General features: G+C 44.0%; 1 protein-coding gene across 5 annotated transcripts in view; it reads left to right on the top strand.

The window, feature by feature from the left end:
• The first annotated feature begins 10,249 nt into the window (after window positions 1-10,249).
• The window catches only part of GDF11 (growth differentiation factor 11), a 242,688-nt gene continuing 234,419 nt past the window's right edge, over window positions 10,250-18,518 (top strand). For 2 of the 5 annotated variants that reach the window (XM_085869286.1, XM_085869285.1), the window contains exon 1: window positions 10,250-11,043. In XM_085869286.1, coding sequence (XP_085725412.1) covers window positions 10,518-11,043 — 526 coding nt within the window. In that variant the 5' untranslated portion in view covers window positions 10,250-10,517. The remainder of the gene's footprint in view (window positions 11,044-18,518) is intronic. The other 3 variants (XM_085869288.1, XM_085869284.1, XM_085869283.1) reach the window with 3 other exon arrangements.

An 18,518-nucleotide genomic window follows, 5' to 3' on the forward strand; every position in this document is an offset into this window, starting at 1 on the left:
TTTCCTGGTAATCTTATCCAGCCACTACCTGGTGAGCACCCAGGGGTATTGCCTCTGTTTTATTATTGTACGACAGCAGGAGCCCTTTGGAAGAAAGTGTGACACACACACACACACACACACACACACACACACACACACACACACAATAGTGGCGAAGGGGAAGCGATGCGCTTTTCCACCTCTCTGTTGCCTGGGACGGAAAGGACCAACAGTTTCGAAGACAGTCGAAGAATACAACAGTTTCTCAGACCGAGCCGAAAACAGCAGCTTCGATGGGAACAAGGAAGACGAGAGAGGCCAAATTCCATGGGATCGAGGACCGCACCAAATACAATGACTTCAATGGGAGTGAGAACTGAGCCGAAGACGGCAGCTTTGGTGAGGCTGAGGGCCACACAAGTGGCGCCCAGAATTGCCCTGCTCAACATGTGTTTGGGATCAACCTTGTGGCTTATTGGGTTTTGCTGACTCCACTCCGTCGAGGAAGGTTGAGATGGAGAAGAAAGAGACCGGGCATACCCAGGCATACCCCAGAGGTTGTACGGGCGGTCGCGTAAATCCACATCATCGTCGCTTCAGGGACGGAGGAGGAAACGGAGCACGGATAAGGAGACGACTTGGTCCATGAGTCGTGGTTCCTTTCTGGGGTGAAGATGGATGCTTGTGGACCAGGGATGACCAGAGAATGTACATATACACACATATTTTCGTGATTGTACACACATATGGCTCTGGTACTGATTCCTAATAGGTGTACTTTGTATGCAGTTTATATAGTCGTAGTATATAATGTAGTAGTAATAGTGCTTTTGTTCGAATTGCCACAATTCTATTAAATGTCGCTTGCTTTCCTCATCTCTGCAAGTCCATGGTTATAACTGCAGTAGACAAGGAAAGAGAAAGCACTACCAAGACAGATAAAAGGAAGGAGGGAGACTAAAACACTTTTTTTTCCCTCCTTTACAAAAAAAAAAGAATAATCAAACAAGTAAAAGTAAAGAGCCTTTTGGGGAAATGTTATTGTGCTTTCTGGGGTGAAGGTGAAGACGAGCATTACTAGTAGTAGGGCAGGCACCCCTCCTCTCTCAAAAAACATCAAGCAACCAGCCGTATAATACAGCGTTGCACATTCAGCAGAATTTCAGAGCCATTGAATGTGCATTATTTATTGTCCAAGTTTCTTTAAAACTCCCGAGGGTTAGTAATTGTAGTAGTAGTAGTAGTAGTAGTAGTAGTAGTAGTAGTTATAATAGCAATTTATAGAGTATGTCACGAATCGTCCTTTTTAGGATGCAGACTGTTTGAACAGGTGTGTGTGTGTGTGTGTGTGTGTGTGTGTGTGTGTGTGTGTGTGTGTGTGTGTGTGTGTGTGTGTGTGTGTGTGTGTGTGTGTGTGTGTGGTGTGTGTTTTTCCCCATTGATTTGTATTTGTTTTGATGGAAATTCAACTCTAATGTTTCATATGTATTGATGAAACATTCAAATAAACACATTTTAAAACATTTTCAGTCGTTACTGGAGCACGTGGAAAACCCGTTTAAATGAGTTTCTCTATTTGCATCAGAGCTAACTCAGTGGTAAGCAAAATGGACGTACTGGGCAATGTACTTGTAATCTGCAAGGACGGACATGCATGATAGAAGGTAGTACATATTGTTACCTCCGTCACCGAAGGTGGATGGAGGTTGTTTTCCCACCTGTCTGTCTGTTTGTCACTTGCGAAAATCAAAGATTTTTCAAGTACATTGGTTGGTCTTGTGCATTATTACTTGGCAAATAATTTTTTTGGCCAAGTATGTTGGTTCTGTCTGTCTACTTGTTTGTATCTCAATCGCCTACAAGTCACAATTTTGGTAGACTTAATCAAAAGCAAGACTCCTGTTGTTTTTTGAGGTCAAAAGGTCAACATAGGCCAAAGGTCAACAACTAAGGTGGTGTTTCTAAAATCCTCAATTCTCATCCGATTGACTATAAATTTCAACAGGATTTGCATATCAGGTCACTGAATTCAACAAACAAGTATTTTTGAAGTCAACATAGGTCGAACTTCTAAAATTGTCAATTTTCATCCGATTGACTTGAAATTTGAAGAGGATTTATATTTCAGGTCACTGAATTCAACTCGCCAATTATTTTTGTGGTCAACATCGACCAAAAGGTCAACGTAGGCAAAAGGTCAACAGCTAAGGTGGTATTTCTAAAATCCGAAATTTTCATCCCATTGATTGAAATTTGAAGAGGATTTGCATATCAAGTCACTGAATTCAACCACCAATTATTTTTGAGGTTAACATTTGCCAAACTTCTAAAATTGTTAATTTTCATCCGATTGATTTGAAATTTGAAGAGGAGATGCACATTTGGTCATTGAATTAAACCACCAATTATTTTTGAGGTCAAATTTGTTTTATGGATTTTGCAAGTGTCGTCTGCACGATGGCTTCTTCTTGTTTGTTTGTTTGTTTGTATACAGGATATCTCAAAACGTTATGGATGGATTTGGACGATACTTCGTGGACACGTTGGGTGTTTGACAAGGAAGAATTTATTCAATTTTGGTGAAGATCAAAATCTGGATCCGATAATTTTTTTAAGTGATTCTTCATTCAATAACAATTATAGCTGAAATTAGATAAGCTCTAGCATCTCTAAACCTGAACTGAATTTCAAAATTTAAACTGCGGAATTTAACTTAGCAGCAGTTTTGACGGCTGAAAAAGTGTTCATTTGTCCAATTCACACATTGTTTGAGACTCCAGACGTCTCCTGTCGTCCCTGAACGCTGTTTAGTATGATCCAGCCAGCCATTCCTTATCAACCATTTCAGTGTGGTGCTTGTTTGAATGCTTGTGATGGGTGGAATTGATTCCAAAGTACTCGATTCCAATTGTGGAATTGAAAGGAATCGAGAAGTGAACAGGAATCAATGTCGATTCCATATAATTCCGACTTCATAGAAACTAGCGGTTTTTTTAGGGAAAAAAAATTCATCCCTGTTGGGCATGTTCCGGTTCCACATGACCTGGTAAGGTTCCACATGATCTGGTAATATTGATTGAAAAAGAACATGCCCCTGGGGCATCCTGGGGTTTGCAATATAGCAGCAAAAGCAAATCACTTGTAAACTAAACATGCCCCAAGGGCGTATTCCGTTTGAAGTGAATAACAAGGCATTTAGAGTTTGTTTTTTGTATACCTTGTGGAGGCTCGTGTGAGAGCAAACACACAATGCACAGCAAGGGGTGGCATGAGACAAGAGGGACAGGAGTGGGAAGGACAAAATAGTGGGGAACAGAGACATTAAGTGATGAAGAGATCTTTGGAAGGGAGAGGGATGGGGTGGGGGACATGGGGAATACAAGATGGACATGACAGGGACTTTCAGGAAGGAAAGCAGGAAATTTGAAGGTGGGTTTGGGGTGGATTAACGAGGGTAGAAACGATCGAGGATTTGGATGGGGGACGATAAGAGGCGGTGGTGGTGAACAGCCGTTTTGAAGGCCTGGAGGGAAGAATGGGATTGAACAGAGTTGTTGTTCGTCTTTCGGCTGCTCCCGTTAGGGGTCGCCACAGCGGATCATCTGTTATGATCCGCATACTGATTTGGCACAGGTTTTACGCCGGATGCCCTTCCTGATGCAACCCTGGTCGCCTCTTACGACACAGGGATAAGGATTGGGTTTCGCCATGATTCCGGGCTGCCCTACACCCTCTCATAGCACGGCCCAGCGCAGAGCTCCCGTCCTCAAGCGATCCTCCAACCCAAGCCTCCGAATAGCCGGATTACAGGCGTACGCCACTATGCCTGGTATGGGATCGAACAGAGTGAGGGAGTTTAATCCAAAGGCGGGGAAAAAGAGGAATAAAAGAGTGAAGGTGAGCAGTGATTCGTGATTTTGGTAGTTTACCAGAAGGGGGTTGTTGGCGGACCTTCAGCACCCTGCCCAAATATGGTGGGGACAAACACAGACACAGCGGGGGGGGGGGGGCGAGACTGGAGAGGAGACGGTAGAAGACAGAAAGACCACCGTTCTGGCTGCGGTGAGAGAGTGAGAGCCCCAAAGACTCAGCCTCATCGTGGGAGATACCAATGATTCGAAATGCCTTGGATTCCAGAGCATGAAGCCGAGAAAGGAGGGACGCAGGACCAGAGGGAAGAGCAATACTCCATCAGGCTGTGGACGAAAGCTTTGTATGTGGTCAGGAGCTCAGGTGGGCCACGGAAGGACTTTGCATGACGGAGGATTCCCAATCTGCGACTGGCTTCAGAGGCCAGGTTGGAAATGTGGCTTTCCCAGGAAAGATCATGGCAGACAGTGAGACCCAGACAGGTCCTTTCGGAGAGACATCGTAAGAGTGTGAGATTTGTCCGGAATGAAAGATATGTTCCATATGTTGGGCCAGTTTGTGAATTTACCCAGATCTGCAGTGAACGAAGAAGCTGCTGCTTGCCGGTCTGAGGGATGACAGATGGTACGGCAGAGAGTGGAGTCATCAGCAAAGAGATAAAGAGGATTTTCCAGAGAGTTTGAGAGATCATTGATGAAAACCAGAAAAAGAACAGGGCCCATTATATTATCTACCATTATATTATCTACGCTGCCTCGAGGAACTCCATCCTGGACAGGAAGAGAGGGTGAAAGAACTCCATTTAGGGCCACACGTTCACTGCGACAGGAGAGGAAGTCTGCGAGCCATGAGTTGAGATGGCCTTGGATACCATAGGAAGAGAGTTTGGTGAGCAGGGCAGGGTGTCAGACCATATCAAAGGCACGCGGTATGTGTAGGGATATGGCTTTGATTTCATGTCCAGCATTGAGAACTTCCATCCATTTTTGGGAGAGCAGAAGCAACATATCCAGAGTAGAGTGACCTTGTCTGAAACCAAATTGATGGTCAGAAATCAAGCCATTGGAGAATTGGAAGGATTTAACGTCTGAAGCGATGATGGATTCCATAACCTTGCTGATAATTGGGAGAAGGCTGGTCTGTAGTTGGTTTGTAGTTGTAGGGATCTGTTTTTGCACCTTTTTTATGCAGGGCAGTAATGTTTGCTGATTTCCAAGCTGATGACCTTGAGCAAATGAGAGGGTGAATAGAACAGAGAGAAGGTGAGCAAGAGCAGAGGAGCAGGTTTTTAGGACACGTGGGCTGATGCCGTCTGGACCCGTTGCAGAATCTGAGTCGAGGTTTGACAGCAAGCTCTCGACCTTGTCAGGAGAAAAGGACACATAGTCCAGGGACTGTTGGGTGTGACTGGGTAAGGTGAGTACAGAAAGCGATAGGTTTTGGACACAAGATTTCGATGCAAACACCGAGTTTAGGCATTTAGCCTTTTCACGTGTGGTATCAGCAATGTGTCCATTTAAGGTAAGGGAGGGGATGGAGGGGGGACATACATCAGAAACAGATTTGATCAGATGCCACTAGGATTTGAAGGAGGGAGAGAGGTTTGCGAGTTCAGACTTGAGCTCAGAAAGATGTTGCTTTCTGGCTCTCCTGAGGGTAGACACACACTTGTTCCAACCTTGATGGAAAGAACTGAGATTATGCTCAGTTGAGTTTGCTTTCCATGAGGCAAAGGCAAGTTGTTTCAGGACTACTGCCTCGCCACAAGCTTCAGTGAACCATGGGCGGGAGGAAGGGTAGGACAACTGAGGACGAGAGGGGATAAAACTGTGCACGAGGGAGAGCAAGTTTCTTTGAAAGAATTCCCAGGATGAGTTGATGTTGGAGAAAGTAGCGATGCTAGACTAGTCTCAATGTTTGATGGCTGCTTGGAGACCCTGCCAGTTGGCTTGTTTAAAATGCCAGATTCGACGGCGTTGAGGTGGTTCTCTGATAACAGCCAGAGAGATGTCCACTTTGACAAGCACGTGGTCAGAAGAACCGATTGCAGCGGAGGAAGAACAGCAGATATTTTCAGCGACATTTGTTAAAATCAGATCCAGAAGAGATAGAGTACCATTGGTTGAGATCCGGGTCAGGAAATTGACTGATTGAGTCAGTCCCAATGAGTCGCAGAAAGCTTTTGCTGAAGTGACATGGCAGGTGAGAGAGGTACCCACAACGAGCCAACTGGCGTGATGACAATTGAAGTCACCACATTTGAGGAAGAGAGAGTTTGGATGAGAAGATAGAAGTTGGTCTATGTTTTCTGATAGTGAGGTGTAAATGGAATCATCACTGTTTGGTGGACAGTACAGTACACATATAAACATGAGGTGGGAGTGGAGTGGAAGACGCAGTCAGAGGTATTCCTGGCGGTGTGGGGGAGTGAGGGCAGTGCATGGAGAGTGAGGAATAGAGTCTTTGATGGAGAGAGCAACTCCTCTACCAGGATGAGGCTCAGGTCTGTCATCCCGGAGGAGGGAGTAACCAGCGAGAGATACTTGGGAGTCAGAGATGTCTTGATTGAGGAAAGTTTCTGTTTGGCAGATTATGTCTGGTTTGTCAGTGGCAAGCTAAATGGAAAAATCTGTAAGGTTTGAGTGAAGGCCCTGAATATTTGAAGTCCACACTGTAATGAAGAGGGAAGGGAGGAGGCTTTGGGTGCAGGCAATGGAAGGGGAGGGGGGGAGTAGGACAAGAAAGGAGGGAGGGAGGTAAGGAGAGTTGTTGAAAGAGTGTGGAGGGGTTGCAGAATAGCTAGGCGAGGGGGCCGGATGAGGAGGAGAAAAGGATGAGTGCCGGCAGATGGCAGTTGAGGATTTGAGGAGGTGGAGTGATGAGATGGAGGTGAGAGGGCAGGGGGAGGGGGCAGATTTGTGGACGAGAGAGGGGGATAACTTTGAGAAGGGTGAGTGAGGGGGTTGAATAGTGGGAAAAGGGTGAGGGGGAGTTTTTGAGAAAGGTGAGAGGGAGGCTTGGAGGGAGAAGAGTGTGATGGTTGCTTTGAGAGGGAGGGGTGAGAGGAGTGACTTGGCAGTGAAGTTGAAAAAAAAGAATGGTTGATGGAAAGCGAACACTCATAGCAAACTGGGGTTATTTAAAATAATTTTTAGGTTAGAACTGCGATTAAAGACATTTCTTGATGGATGCAATTAAGGTGAATTAAAAGAATGGAGAGAAGAAACGCTGTAACAGTTGGATTTTTTCGGCAAGGTAGGAATGAAAGGTCAAATTGAGAGCAGTCTGTTGAAATAGAAGAAGAGTAGTGAATTATGATACAGTAATGAGAACCACACGTGTGAAGGAGCAAGATGAAGCATTATAAGAGATCGTTATTATTATTATTATTACTATTATTATTATTGTTTGAGAGTTTTCATCAGATGAGGAAATGGAAGTTAGTGTGTACGAGGAGCAGTGGAACACGAGAAACGTGACACAGCACAGAAGTGTTGTCGAAAAAAACCGTGAGGTGAATGGTGAATTTGGATCGGTAAATGCAGGGGGTGGAAACAGATCACATGGTTATGGGAGAAGCACGTGGCTATGGGAGGTGTATAATCAAAAGTGAATTTATTTATTTATTTTAAATAAGGATTGCATAACATTCGGAAAAGGGAAGGTTGAAGTAAAATTGTGGAGGTGTATGGTGAATTTGGAATGGTAAACGCAAAGTGAAGCTGCTGGATGGATGAAAAATATCAGGAAGAGGGTGGAGAGAGACATGTGGTTCCAGGAGGTGTATAGATCGAAAGGATACAAGGAAGATTATTAATTTTTGATGTATTTTTGAAGAATGGGTAAGATTCAGGAATGGAAGGTTGTCGGAAGAATTCGTGAAGGTAATGGTGAGAGTGGGTCAGCTCAAGTGGAATAGAGATGGTGTTCCGGCAGAATGAGGAAGGAGAAGGAGAAGGAGAAGGAGAAGAAGGAGAAGGAGAAGGAGAAGAAGGAGAAGGAGAAGGAGAAGGAGAAGGAGAAGGAGAAGGAGAAGGAGAAGGAGAAGGAGAAGGAGAAGGAGAAGGATCAAGACTCATGGGCATGCAGGGAGAAAGGTAGTTTTTTGTTTTGGACTTTACGATAAGAGAGTGTTTCGTTGGGAAGTGGGGAAAATAGGAATTGAAGGTAATAGGGAGAGAATACAAATAAAAACGATCGTACACCAAGAGGGGAAGGATGAGTAGGCCGCAAGGAACCCGGCAAGACAAGGTCGATGAAACTCATAAAATAGCCTGATTTTTGAAACAAAACCGAACTAGGAGCACACAGAAACATGTGGGTGAGAAAATAAACAGTTAAAACGGGACAGATAATGGCTGGAAACTCAACTTTGAGAAAGTCAGCAGAGACCCCTGAGAGACCCGCCGTCCTCCAAACCCAGAACCGCAGTTGGCCGGTAAAGTGTGCTGATTGCTTTGCTGAAGGACGGTAGGCAGTACATCGACTGATAAAGTTTTGACAACAGGTCCAGTAGTGCAGTTTGGAACTTTTTTGGGAAGGATAAGAAGACAGTCTGAAAGTTGCATGCTCACTTTGTTTCATAGACCTTGCCCATCCTCACTAGGATTCATGAACCAGTGTTTGTGTGTTTCTTGCAGTTCTGGACTGATTACATACAAACTTGCTGCATGGGATCAGCATGACCCCAATTAATGTATAGGGGTGTTTTTAGTTTTTGCGGTGGTCTTGGGGGAGGGCAACGCAAATTCTCCATGCAAATGTGTATTCTGTAGTGCTGCTCCATGTGGGGGAGGGTATTACAAGTCTCCACCCTTTACATTACAGTATTCCTGTCCCCACGTTTTCCAGTGCATTGAGCAGTAGGTACCTTTTTACTTCATGCACATAACCCAGGTTAGTTATTTGTTCTGCCCATGCAGAGTTGTCAGTTACCTATACACTGCCCAAATAAAGGTATGCGTCAGAAGAACGTGTTGCATGCTTGGAGCAAGATCGCCTGTGGGGGCAGATATTCTGCTCATGACTGTAATATGTTCAATATGCTCAAACATTTGAAAATCAAACAACAGAGAGAGAGTAGCTATCACTGATGGTTGAGAATGTGGATTCAAAGAAACCAAAGTCTGCAACAGCAATAAGTGCACTTTCGCAATCGATGGTTGAAAGCACCTTCGTCCGGTGAAGTCCCGGTAAGCTGCCTTCCCTTCCCTTCATGCTGCATTCTCCTCTCCTCCCCTCACACCGCTTTCCCTTCCATTCCCCTCATGCTGCCTTCCCTTCCCATCACATTGCCATCTCTTCCCCCTATCCTTATGCTGCCTTCCATCCCCTTCCCACCATCCTGTCACACTGCCTTCCCTTCTCCCTATCCTCATGCTGCCTCCCTTCCCCCACCCCACCCCTCCCCACTCACCCACCCCTCCATGCCCCCTCCCTCCTTTCTCTTTCCCCTCCTCCTCTTCTCTGTTCCCTCTATTTCCTCCCTCCCCTTTCTCTTCCCCTTCATCCCCCTCTCTCCTCTTTCCTCACTCTCCTCTCACCCCTCCCTACCACTCCCCCTTGCCCCCACCTTTCTCCCACCCATTCTCTCTCCCCCTTCTCTCTCTCTCTCTCTCTCTCTCTCTCTCTCTCTCTCTCTCTCTCTCTCTCTCTCTCTCTCTCTCTCTCTCTCTCTCTTCAACCCCTCTTTCTCTCCTCCCTCCCCCTCCCTTAGGTTTTCCCTTCGGCAAAGCGACGGGTGGTATATATAGATATATATATATATATATATATATATATATATATATATATATATATATATATATATATATATATATATATATATATATATATACACATATGAGTGTGTGTTTGTTGGTTGCGTGTTAAAGTTGTTGTTGGCTCCATCTCCACACATGGATGGGTTTTAGGGGATGGAACGGAGACCTACTCAGTCTCAAAGTATATCTACCTCGTGTGTGTGTGTGTGTGTGTGTGTGTGTGTGTGTGTGTGTGTGTGTGTGTGTGTGTGTGTGTGTGTGTGTGTGTGTGTGTGTGTGTGTGTGTGTGTGTGTGTGTGTGTGTGTGTGTGTGTGTGTGTGTGTGTGTGTGTGTGTGTTTCAGCATGAAAAATATAAACTACAATTCTGAAGGATGAGATGACATATTGCACAAATGCTCAAACTGGATTGGATGTGATTTCAAACAGCTCTTTCCCACATTGGGAAGAAGCAATCAAGAAGACCAGCCTTATATCCAAGGCATATCTCCCCCTTTTACGACATTAAAAATTAAAATCAGCGCAAGGGGTGACACTAAAATGGGCTTGTGGGTGGAGCCAGTGCGACCTCGCTCCCCGACCCAACCGGCTCACGCGCGCGCGCGCGCGCGCGCTCGTGCAGGCAGCAGGCGGAGTTCAGCCTGAGGCGGCGTGGAGAGGATTCCTCATCCTGTTTCTAAAGGGGGGAAAGAACGTTCGAAGGAGAAGGTGGGGGAAATGGAAGGGAGGTGGGTAAAGCAGGAGGGCGGCGTTGAAGATTCGCGAGCGACAGAGCAAATGCTCCCAGTAAAAAAGCGACCAATCGCTTAGATTTACGACACGGGGGACTTCGACTGAGGTGCTCGTATAAAAAGGCACGTCGGGGGCCACGCGAGCGCTGAGCTCGCCCGCTCCCGCCAGAAGAATGGTCCCGGAGCGCGCCATGCGCGCGCCGCTCGTGCTGTGGTACGTCGCGTCCCTCGTGGCCCTCCAGGCACATGGCTTGGACTCTCCGGACTACCAGCGAGCACCGCAGGCGCGAGGGGGCTTCAGAGGTCGTGGATCGGCGCGACAAATGGGAGGTGGATTTGGATTCGGTGCTGGGTTTGGTAGTGCCATTGTTGCTGGTTTCGGTGGCGTTCCGAAGAGCAACGAAAAGAGCGATTCCAAGAGCTGGACGTGTGCTCCCGCATGCCTCTGGAGGGAGCAGAGCAGAGCGCTTCGCATCGAGGCCATAAAGTCGCAGATATTGAGCAAACTGCGCCTCAAACAAGCGCCTAACATCAGCCGGGACACGGTCAATCAGCTGCTGCCCAAGGCGCCCCCACTGCAGCAACTTCTTGACATGTATGGCTTCCAAGGCGACCAGACCCCGCTGGGAAACAGTGCCACGTGGGACGAAGACGACTACCATGCGACCGCCGAGACCATCATCATTATGGCCAGTGAACGTAAGCATTGCACTGTTTCTTCTCGTCTTGCATTACTGAAGTTGAATACATTGCTACCTCACGCACCACTGTACTCGTCCCGCTTCCTCAGGCCAGATACCTCACGACTTTTCACACAACTGCACCCTATCTACTTACTGAGGCCAAACACCTCACTACTTTTCTCACAACTGTACCCGATCTACTTACTGAGGATAATACCTCACTACCTCACTCACAACTGCACCCGATCTACTTACTGAGGCTAAATACCTCACTACCTCACTCACAACTGCACCCGATCGACTTACTGAGGATAAATACCTCACTACCTTTCTCACAACTGCACCCTATCTACTTACTGAGGTTAAATACCTCACTACCTCACTCACAACTGCACCCAATCTACTTACTGAGGATAAATACCTCACTACCTCACTCACAACTCCACCCGATCTACTTATTGAGGCTAAATACCTCACTACCTCACTCACAACTGCACCCGATCTACTTACTGAGGATAAATACCTCACTACCTCTCTCACAACTGCACCCAATCTACTTACTGAGCCTAAATACCTCACTACCTCTCTCACAACTGCACCCGATCTACTTACTGAGGATAAATACCTCACAACCTCTCTCACAACTGCACCCTATCTACTTACTGAGGCTAAATACCTCACTCCCTCACTACCTCACTCACAACTGTACCCAATCTACTTCCTGAGGATAAATACCTCACTACCTCACTCACAACTGCACCTGATCTACTTACTGAGGCTAAATACCTCACTACCTCACTCACAACTGCACCCGATCTACTTACTGAGGAAAAATACATCACTACCTCTCACAACTGCACCCGATCTACTTACTGAGCATAAATACCTCACTAGCTCTCTCACAACTGCACCCAATCTACTTACTGAGGTTAAATACCTCACTACCTCACTCACAACTGCACCCTATCTACTTACTGAGGATAAATACCTCACTACCTCTCTCACAACTGCACCCTATCTACTTACTGAGGATAAATACCTCACGACCTCTCTCACAACTGCACCCTATCTACTTACTGAGGATAAATACCTCACTACCTCACTCACAACTGCACCCTATCTACTTACTGAGGCTAAATACCTCACTACCTCACTCACAACTGCACCCGATCTACTTACTGAGGTTAAATACCTCACTACCTCACTCACAACTGCACCCTATGTACTTACTGAGGATAAATACCTCACTACCTCTCTCACAACTGCACGCGATCTACTTACTGAGGATAAATACCTCAATAGCTTTCTCACAACTGCACCCTATCTACTTACTGAGGATAAATACCTCACTACCTCTCTCACAACTGCACCCTATATACTTACTGAGGCTAAGTACCTCCCTACCATTCTCATTACTGCATCCTATCTACTTACTGAGGATAAATACCTCACTACCTCACTCACAACTGCACCCTATCTACTTACTGAGGCTAAATACCTCACTACCTCACTCACAACTGCACCCGATCTACTTACTGAGGTTAAATACCTCACTACCTCACTCACAACTGCACCCTATTTACTTACTGAGGATAAATACCTCACTACCTCTCTCACAACTGCACGCGATCTACTTACTGAGGATAAATACCTCAATAGCTTTCTCACAACTGCACCCTATCTACTTACTGAGGATAAATACCTCACTACCTCTCTCACAACTGCACCCTATATACTTACTGAGGCTAAGTACCTCCCTACCATTCTCATTACTGCATCCTATCTACTTACTGAGGATAAATACCTCCCTACCTTTCTCATCACTGCATCCTATCTACTTACTGAGGATAAATACCTCACTACCTTTCTCATAACTGCATCCTATCTACTTACTGAGGATAAATACCTCCCTACCTTTCTCATCACTGCACCCTATTTACTTACTGAGGATAAGTACCTCCCTACCGTTCTAATTACTGCATCCTATCTACTTACTGAGGATAAATACCTCACTACCTTTCTCACAACTGCACCCTATATACTTACTGAGGCCAAAGACCTCCCTTCCTTTCTCATCACTGCACCCTATCTACTTACTGAGGATAAATACCTTACTACCTTTCTCATCACTGCACCCTATATACCTACTGAGGATAAATACCTCACTACCTTTCTCATCACTGCACCCTATCTACTTACTGAGGATAAATACCTCACTACCTTTCTCATTACTGCATCTTATCTACTTACTGAGGATAAATACCTCACTACCTTTCTCACAACTGCACCCTATATACTTACTGAGGCCAAAGATCTCCCTACCTTTCTCATCACTGCACCCTATCTACTTACTGAGGCTAAATACCTCACTACCTCTCTCACAACTGCACCCTATATACTTACTGAGGCCAAAGACCTCCCTTCCTTTCTCATCACTGCACCCTATCTACTTACTGAGGATAAATGCCTCACTACCTTTCTCATCACTGCACCCTATCTACTTACTGAGGATAAATACCTCACTACCTTTCTCATTACTGCACCTGATCTACTTACTGAGGATAAATACCTCACTACCTTTCTCACAACTGCACCCTATATACTTACTGAGGCAAAAGACATCCCTACCTTTCTCATCACTGCACCCTATATACTTACTGAGGCCAAAGACCTCCCTACCTTTCTCACAACTGCACCCTATATACTTACTGAGGCCAAAGACCTCCCTACCTTTCTCACAACTGCACCTGATCGACTTACTGAGGATAAATACCTCACTACCTTTCTCACAACTGCATCCTATCTACTTACTGAGGCTGAATACCTCACTACCTTTATCATCACTGCATCCTACCCTCTTCCGGAGGCTACATATCTTGCTGCACTTTCAACACTGCACTTTATCCACTTCCTGAGATGAAATAACTCATTACTTTTCTCATCATTACACGAGGCCTGGTGTTTGCTTTATGGTTAAGGTGGCTGGCTTAAGATCTTAGGGTCTTGAGTTCAAACCCCCTGGTGGGCCATTGAATTGACACCAGGTAAGATTGACTCAGCCTGTCATCCTGAGAATGGCAAAATGAGAACATGTGCTGGTAACAGGGAGCCAGCAGCGGCCCAGCCATGCCCCCAGAAAATGATGCAGCCTGCAGCCACAGGTTGCATACGAATAAATAAATAATAAATCATAACACTCACTCTACCCGCTACTTATCTCACCACTGCACACTACCGTCTGTTGGCTTGGTAATTCGTATTTAGGACTATATATATATATATATATATATATATATATATATATATATATATATATATATATATATATATATATATATACTGTATATATTGTTGAAAATATATGTATCCCAAAATTCTAAACTGTTTTGCTTGTTGCGAGATACACTTTCAAACGAGAGAATCTAACACCTATACATGCTGGGAACTGTCCGTGAGTTCCTTACACCTTGATATTCATGACCATGTTTGTTTCTGATTAAAGTTGTTGTGAAAAGCATCCTCAGAAGAATTATAATTTGTAACAGAGAGCAAAATTATCTTCCTTACTGTTCAATGACATTTGAGGCATGAAGAATAGAAAATATGGAAACTCGACCCCGACGGTTATCTTTCTTTACAAGGGCCGTTCAAAGAAAATATATTTCTTTATGACTTCCTTTTCTTGCATGTTGGAAAAATACAAAAAAAAGTCTGCATTTTTTTTGAACTATGGTGATTATCTGGTTCCAAGATCTTTTTCAACGCCCGTCCTATTGTTCGAGAGTCACCACTGCTGTACTGATGGACATGGTGTAAGTCCACACTGTAGCTCCATATGGCTGTGGATAAACCGCATGCTTGTGTTCACGCTACGCACAACGTGAGCGCAAACTTCATGGGCCAACTCAACAAAGGACCTTCGTTAGGGCATCTAGACAGCAACAGCGCTTCATTAGCAGAATGTTCATTGATCGACCCTTGTCCCATTGCCCCCCTGCCTTTCGTTACCCGCAGCCCTCTTCGCCCCTCCTCCTCCTCCAATCTAACAACCCTCTCTCTCTCCGCAGCTGCATATCGCACGCTCTGCTTGTAGCATGTCTGCTGTTAAAACCCCACTTGAGATTCTGGCCACGTGGAGAGGCAGAGGCCCCCTGAAAAGCCAAAGAGAAAAGCAAGAAAGAGAGAGAGAGTGAGCGAGAAAAGCGAGTATGCACACGAGAAAGAGAAACGCGCGCTCATTCCACAATAATTTAAATCCCGCCCCCAGCGCACTCATGTTGCGAAGGTTACTGGGTATATTGCAGTGGAATGTGACGAGCTGCACAGTAAATCGTTCAAATAGAGAATATATATATATATATATATATATATATATATATATATATATATATATATATATATATATATCCTTGCTTGACGCTCAGCATCCAAAAGGATAGAGCATGGATAAACAAAGCTGGGAAGGCAATAGCAAACCACCCAGTATAACAATTACAAAGAAACTGATTCGGCAGACCAATAATCTGTAAATAGTATGATAAATCATTTTATATATATATATATATATATATATATATATATATATATATATATATATATATATATATATATATATATACAGTGTATAAAATTTCATCTTTATTCTCAACTGCAACGCTGTGTTCTCGTAAAGCTGCTGTGGTAAGGTAATAGGCAATGCGCTGTGCGGCAGGCAACACCTGGTCACAAATCGTGTACCAAAGGCTGTAATGGGACACAATTTTGTTTGTCGTTGTACACACAAACAGAAACACAAACACAAACACATACACATACATACACACACACACCCTGCCCCAACTTCATGCTGTCACAGAATCAGCCTCTTGAAGTTAAATACTGTACTTCTGCTGTCAGAGAAAGATATAAGTGAAAGAGAAATAAAATCATTGTAATGATAGACAGAAATGGACATTCAGTTTGAAAGTGTGGAGACGAGATTTATCTAAATACTCACAAGAAGAGAGGGGAAGAGAGAAGAGAAGTAGGGGCAGGGAAAGGGCAAAGAGGGGGATGGAGAGAAGGGAGATGGGGATGGAGATCTATATATATATATATATATATATATATATATATATATATATATATATATATATATATATATATATATATATATATATATATATATATATATATATATATATATATATATATATATATATATATATATACATACATATGAAGAATAGAACAGAGGTGAGAAGGAGAATGAGAGCCAGAGAAAGGTAGCGCCATAAAACCTGAATGTTCTTCATGAGTATAAAGCAATGATACACCACATTAATTCACTTGATGTGCCAATAATTAATAATGCGGGACGTTAGGCCGGTGTGTGGGTCTTGTGTCATCCTTTCTGTGGGTTTGTCTGTTTGTCAGCAGAATGATTGGACAATGAGGGCAGTTGGAATTGCTCATTTTGGTACAGAGCTTAATATTGTGAATGTCTCGAATGAGTGAGACGTAAAGATGAAAAGGAAAAATAGAAAATTAAATTAGTACATTACAGCACTATTTACTTACACCACAGCCACGCGACAATTGAGGTGAACATAATATGAGGTGGGATTGTACTTAGAGAAAACAACGGCACGAGTCGCAGCACCTCTATTGACTGCAGTCTTGTTCAACATGTATTTTTTTTTATCAACTTTAATCCACCTTTATAAAAGTGTAAATTATTTGTATTATTTTACAATGTATAGCATAGAATCCCATTCCTTTCAGTCAATCTATCACATGCGTACTGGTCAAAGTTCAAATATAAACAAAAGCAGCACTCTGATCATGATGGCACGTGAGCCAACTTGACAATCCTGCCACACCAATGAGAAAACCCTCAACTGCTGGAAATAACATTTTGAGCAGGCTCTTAACTTCCCCCTGCTCTCCACTGCCCTGACCTGGAGGAAGAGGGCCCCCATATCTGGCGGTGACATTGCCACGTGCGTGCATCCTCTATCCCTGTCTGAGGTCCCGTGTGCAGTGAAGAAATTAAGAAATGATCGAGGAGCGAGGTGCGACGACATTACCACACAACTCATGAAATGTGCGGAGATGGCAATCTGTAAAGTATTACATTGCCTTTTCATAAATGTCTGGAATTCTGGGCATGTTCCAGCAGCGTGGATGAATAGCATAATAATCTCCATCTACAAAGGCAAATGCTTTCGCTCTAACTGCAGTAGCTAATCACTCGATCACCCTGCTTTCAGTGCCTGGGAAGGTATTTGCTCATGTTCTTCTGAATCGCATTCACCACCTCTTGCTACAACATAGCAGAAGGGGTAAATACTCCTGCCTCAGCAGGATTCACCCCTCCTGCCCTAGCAATCACCCCAAACAGGTCTATGACAGATGCCATACTAGCCCTCCAAGTCCTTGCAGAACTTCATTGGGATTTTCAGTGCCCATTAAATGTGGCGTATGTCAACATTAAAGTCGCATTTGACTCGGTTGATCAGTCATTCCTATGGAAGGTGTTTAGAGGCAATGGAATCCCATTATCACTTCTCAACCTGATCCAGAACCTCCACATAGATACAACAGCCTACATTGGAGTGGACACTGACTTATCACCACCTTTTTCATGTCTTCTGAAGTTCATGTCTTCTGCGCCAATGAGATTGGCTTTAGCCCATGTGAATGTTGGCAGAAGATGGAAGACTGACAGTTGTGGTGGTCACTACGCCCCTTAATTGGGAATGTGGATCAGTAGTAATAGTAGGAGTAGTTCAACATATATTTTTGTATCAACTTTAATACATTTTTATAAAAGTACAACTGTATTATTTTGCAATATATATATATATATATATATATATATATATATATATATATATATATATATATATATATATATATATATATATATATATATATATATATATATATATATATATATATATAGAATCCCCGTAGCAGCATTCGATGTTTTTTATTAGCTTATCTGGAATTGGAATTTCAGATAAGGTATTGTCACCCTGCACCATCTGTCCGTCTCCTATTTCAACTTCTCCGGCCAAACTGTTGGGTGGATCTGGCTGAAATTTGGCAGCAACGTTCTGCTCCTGACTGGTAACAGAGCTCGTTCTGGTCATGTGACTTTAAGTCAGTCAAAATGCCAGACTTGGTGAATTCCTTGAAAAATCTTCTCCAGACCCACCAGTCAGAATGATACCAAATTTGGGTTACGACATTAGGACTAGGTCATGATGTTAAGTTACAGAGGCCATGCTAATCGTGTGACCGGAAGTGTGTCAAAATGGCGGTCACGCAGTTCTTTCAAAAATCTTCTTCTCCAGACCCACCAGTCAGCATTCTACCAAATTTGGGTTACAACATTAGGCCAGGGCCCAGATAAGCTACAGATCCAGTGGTCCTATTTTTGCATTATATGCACGTGACACTCGATACAAACAATGTGTGAGGTCGCTTCTGTTGGGGGATCCAAGA

This window comes from Eptatretus burgeri, chromosome 2 (genome assembly GCF_056783735.1).
Source record: "Eptatretus burgeri isolate ZD-2024b chromosome 2, Ebu_testis_v1, whole genome shotgun sequence".
Taxonomy (NCBI): Eukaryota; Metazoa; Chordata; class Myxini; order Myxiniformes; family Myxinidae; genus Eptatretus; species Eptatretus burgeri.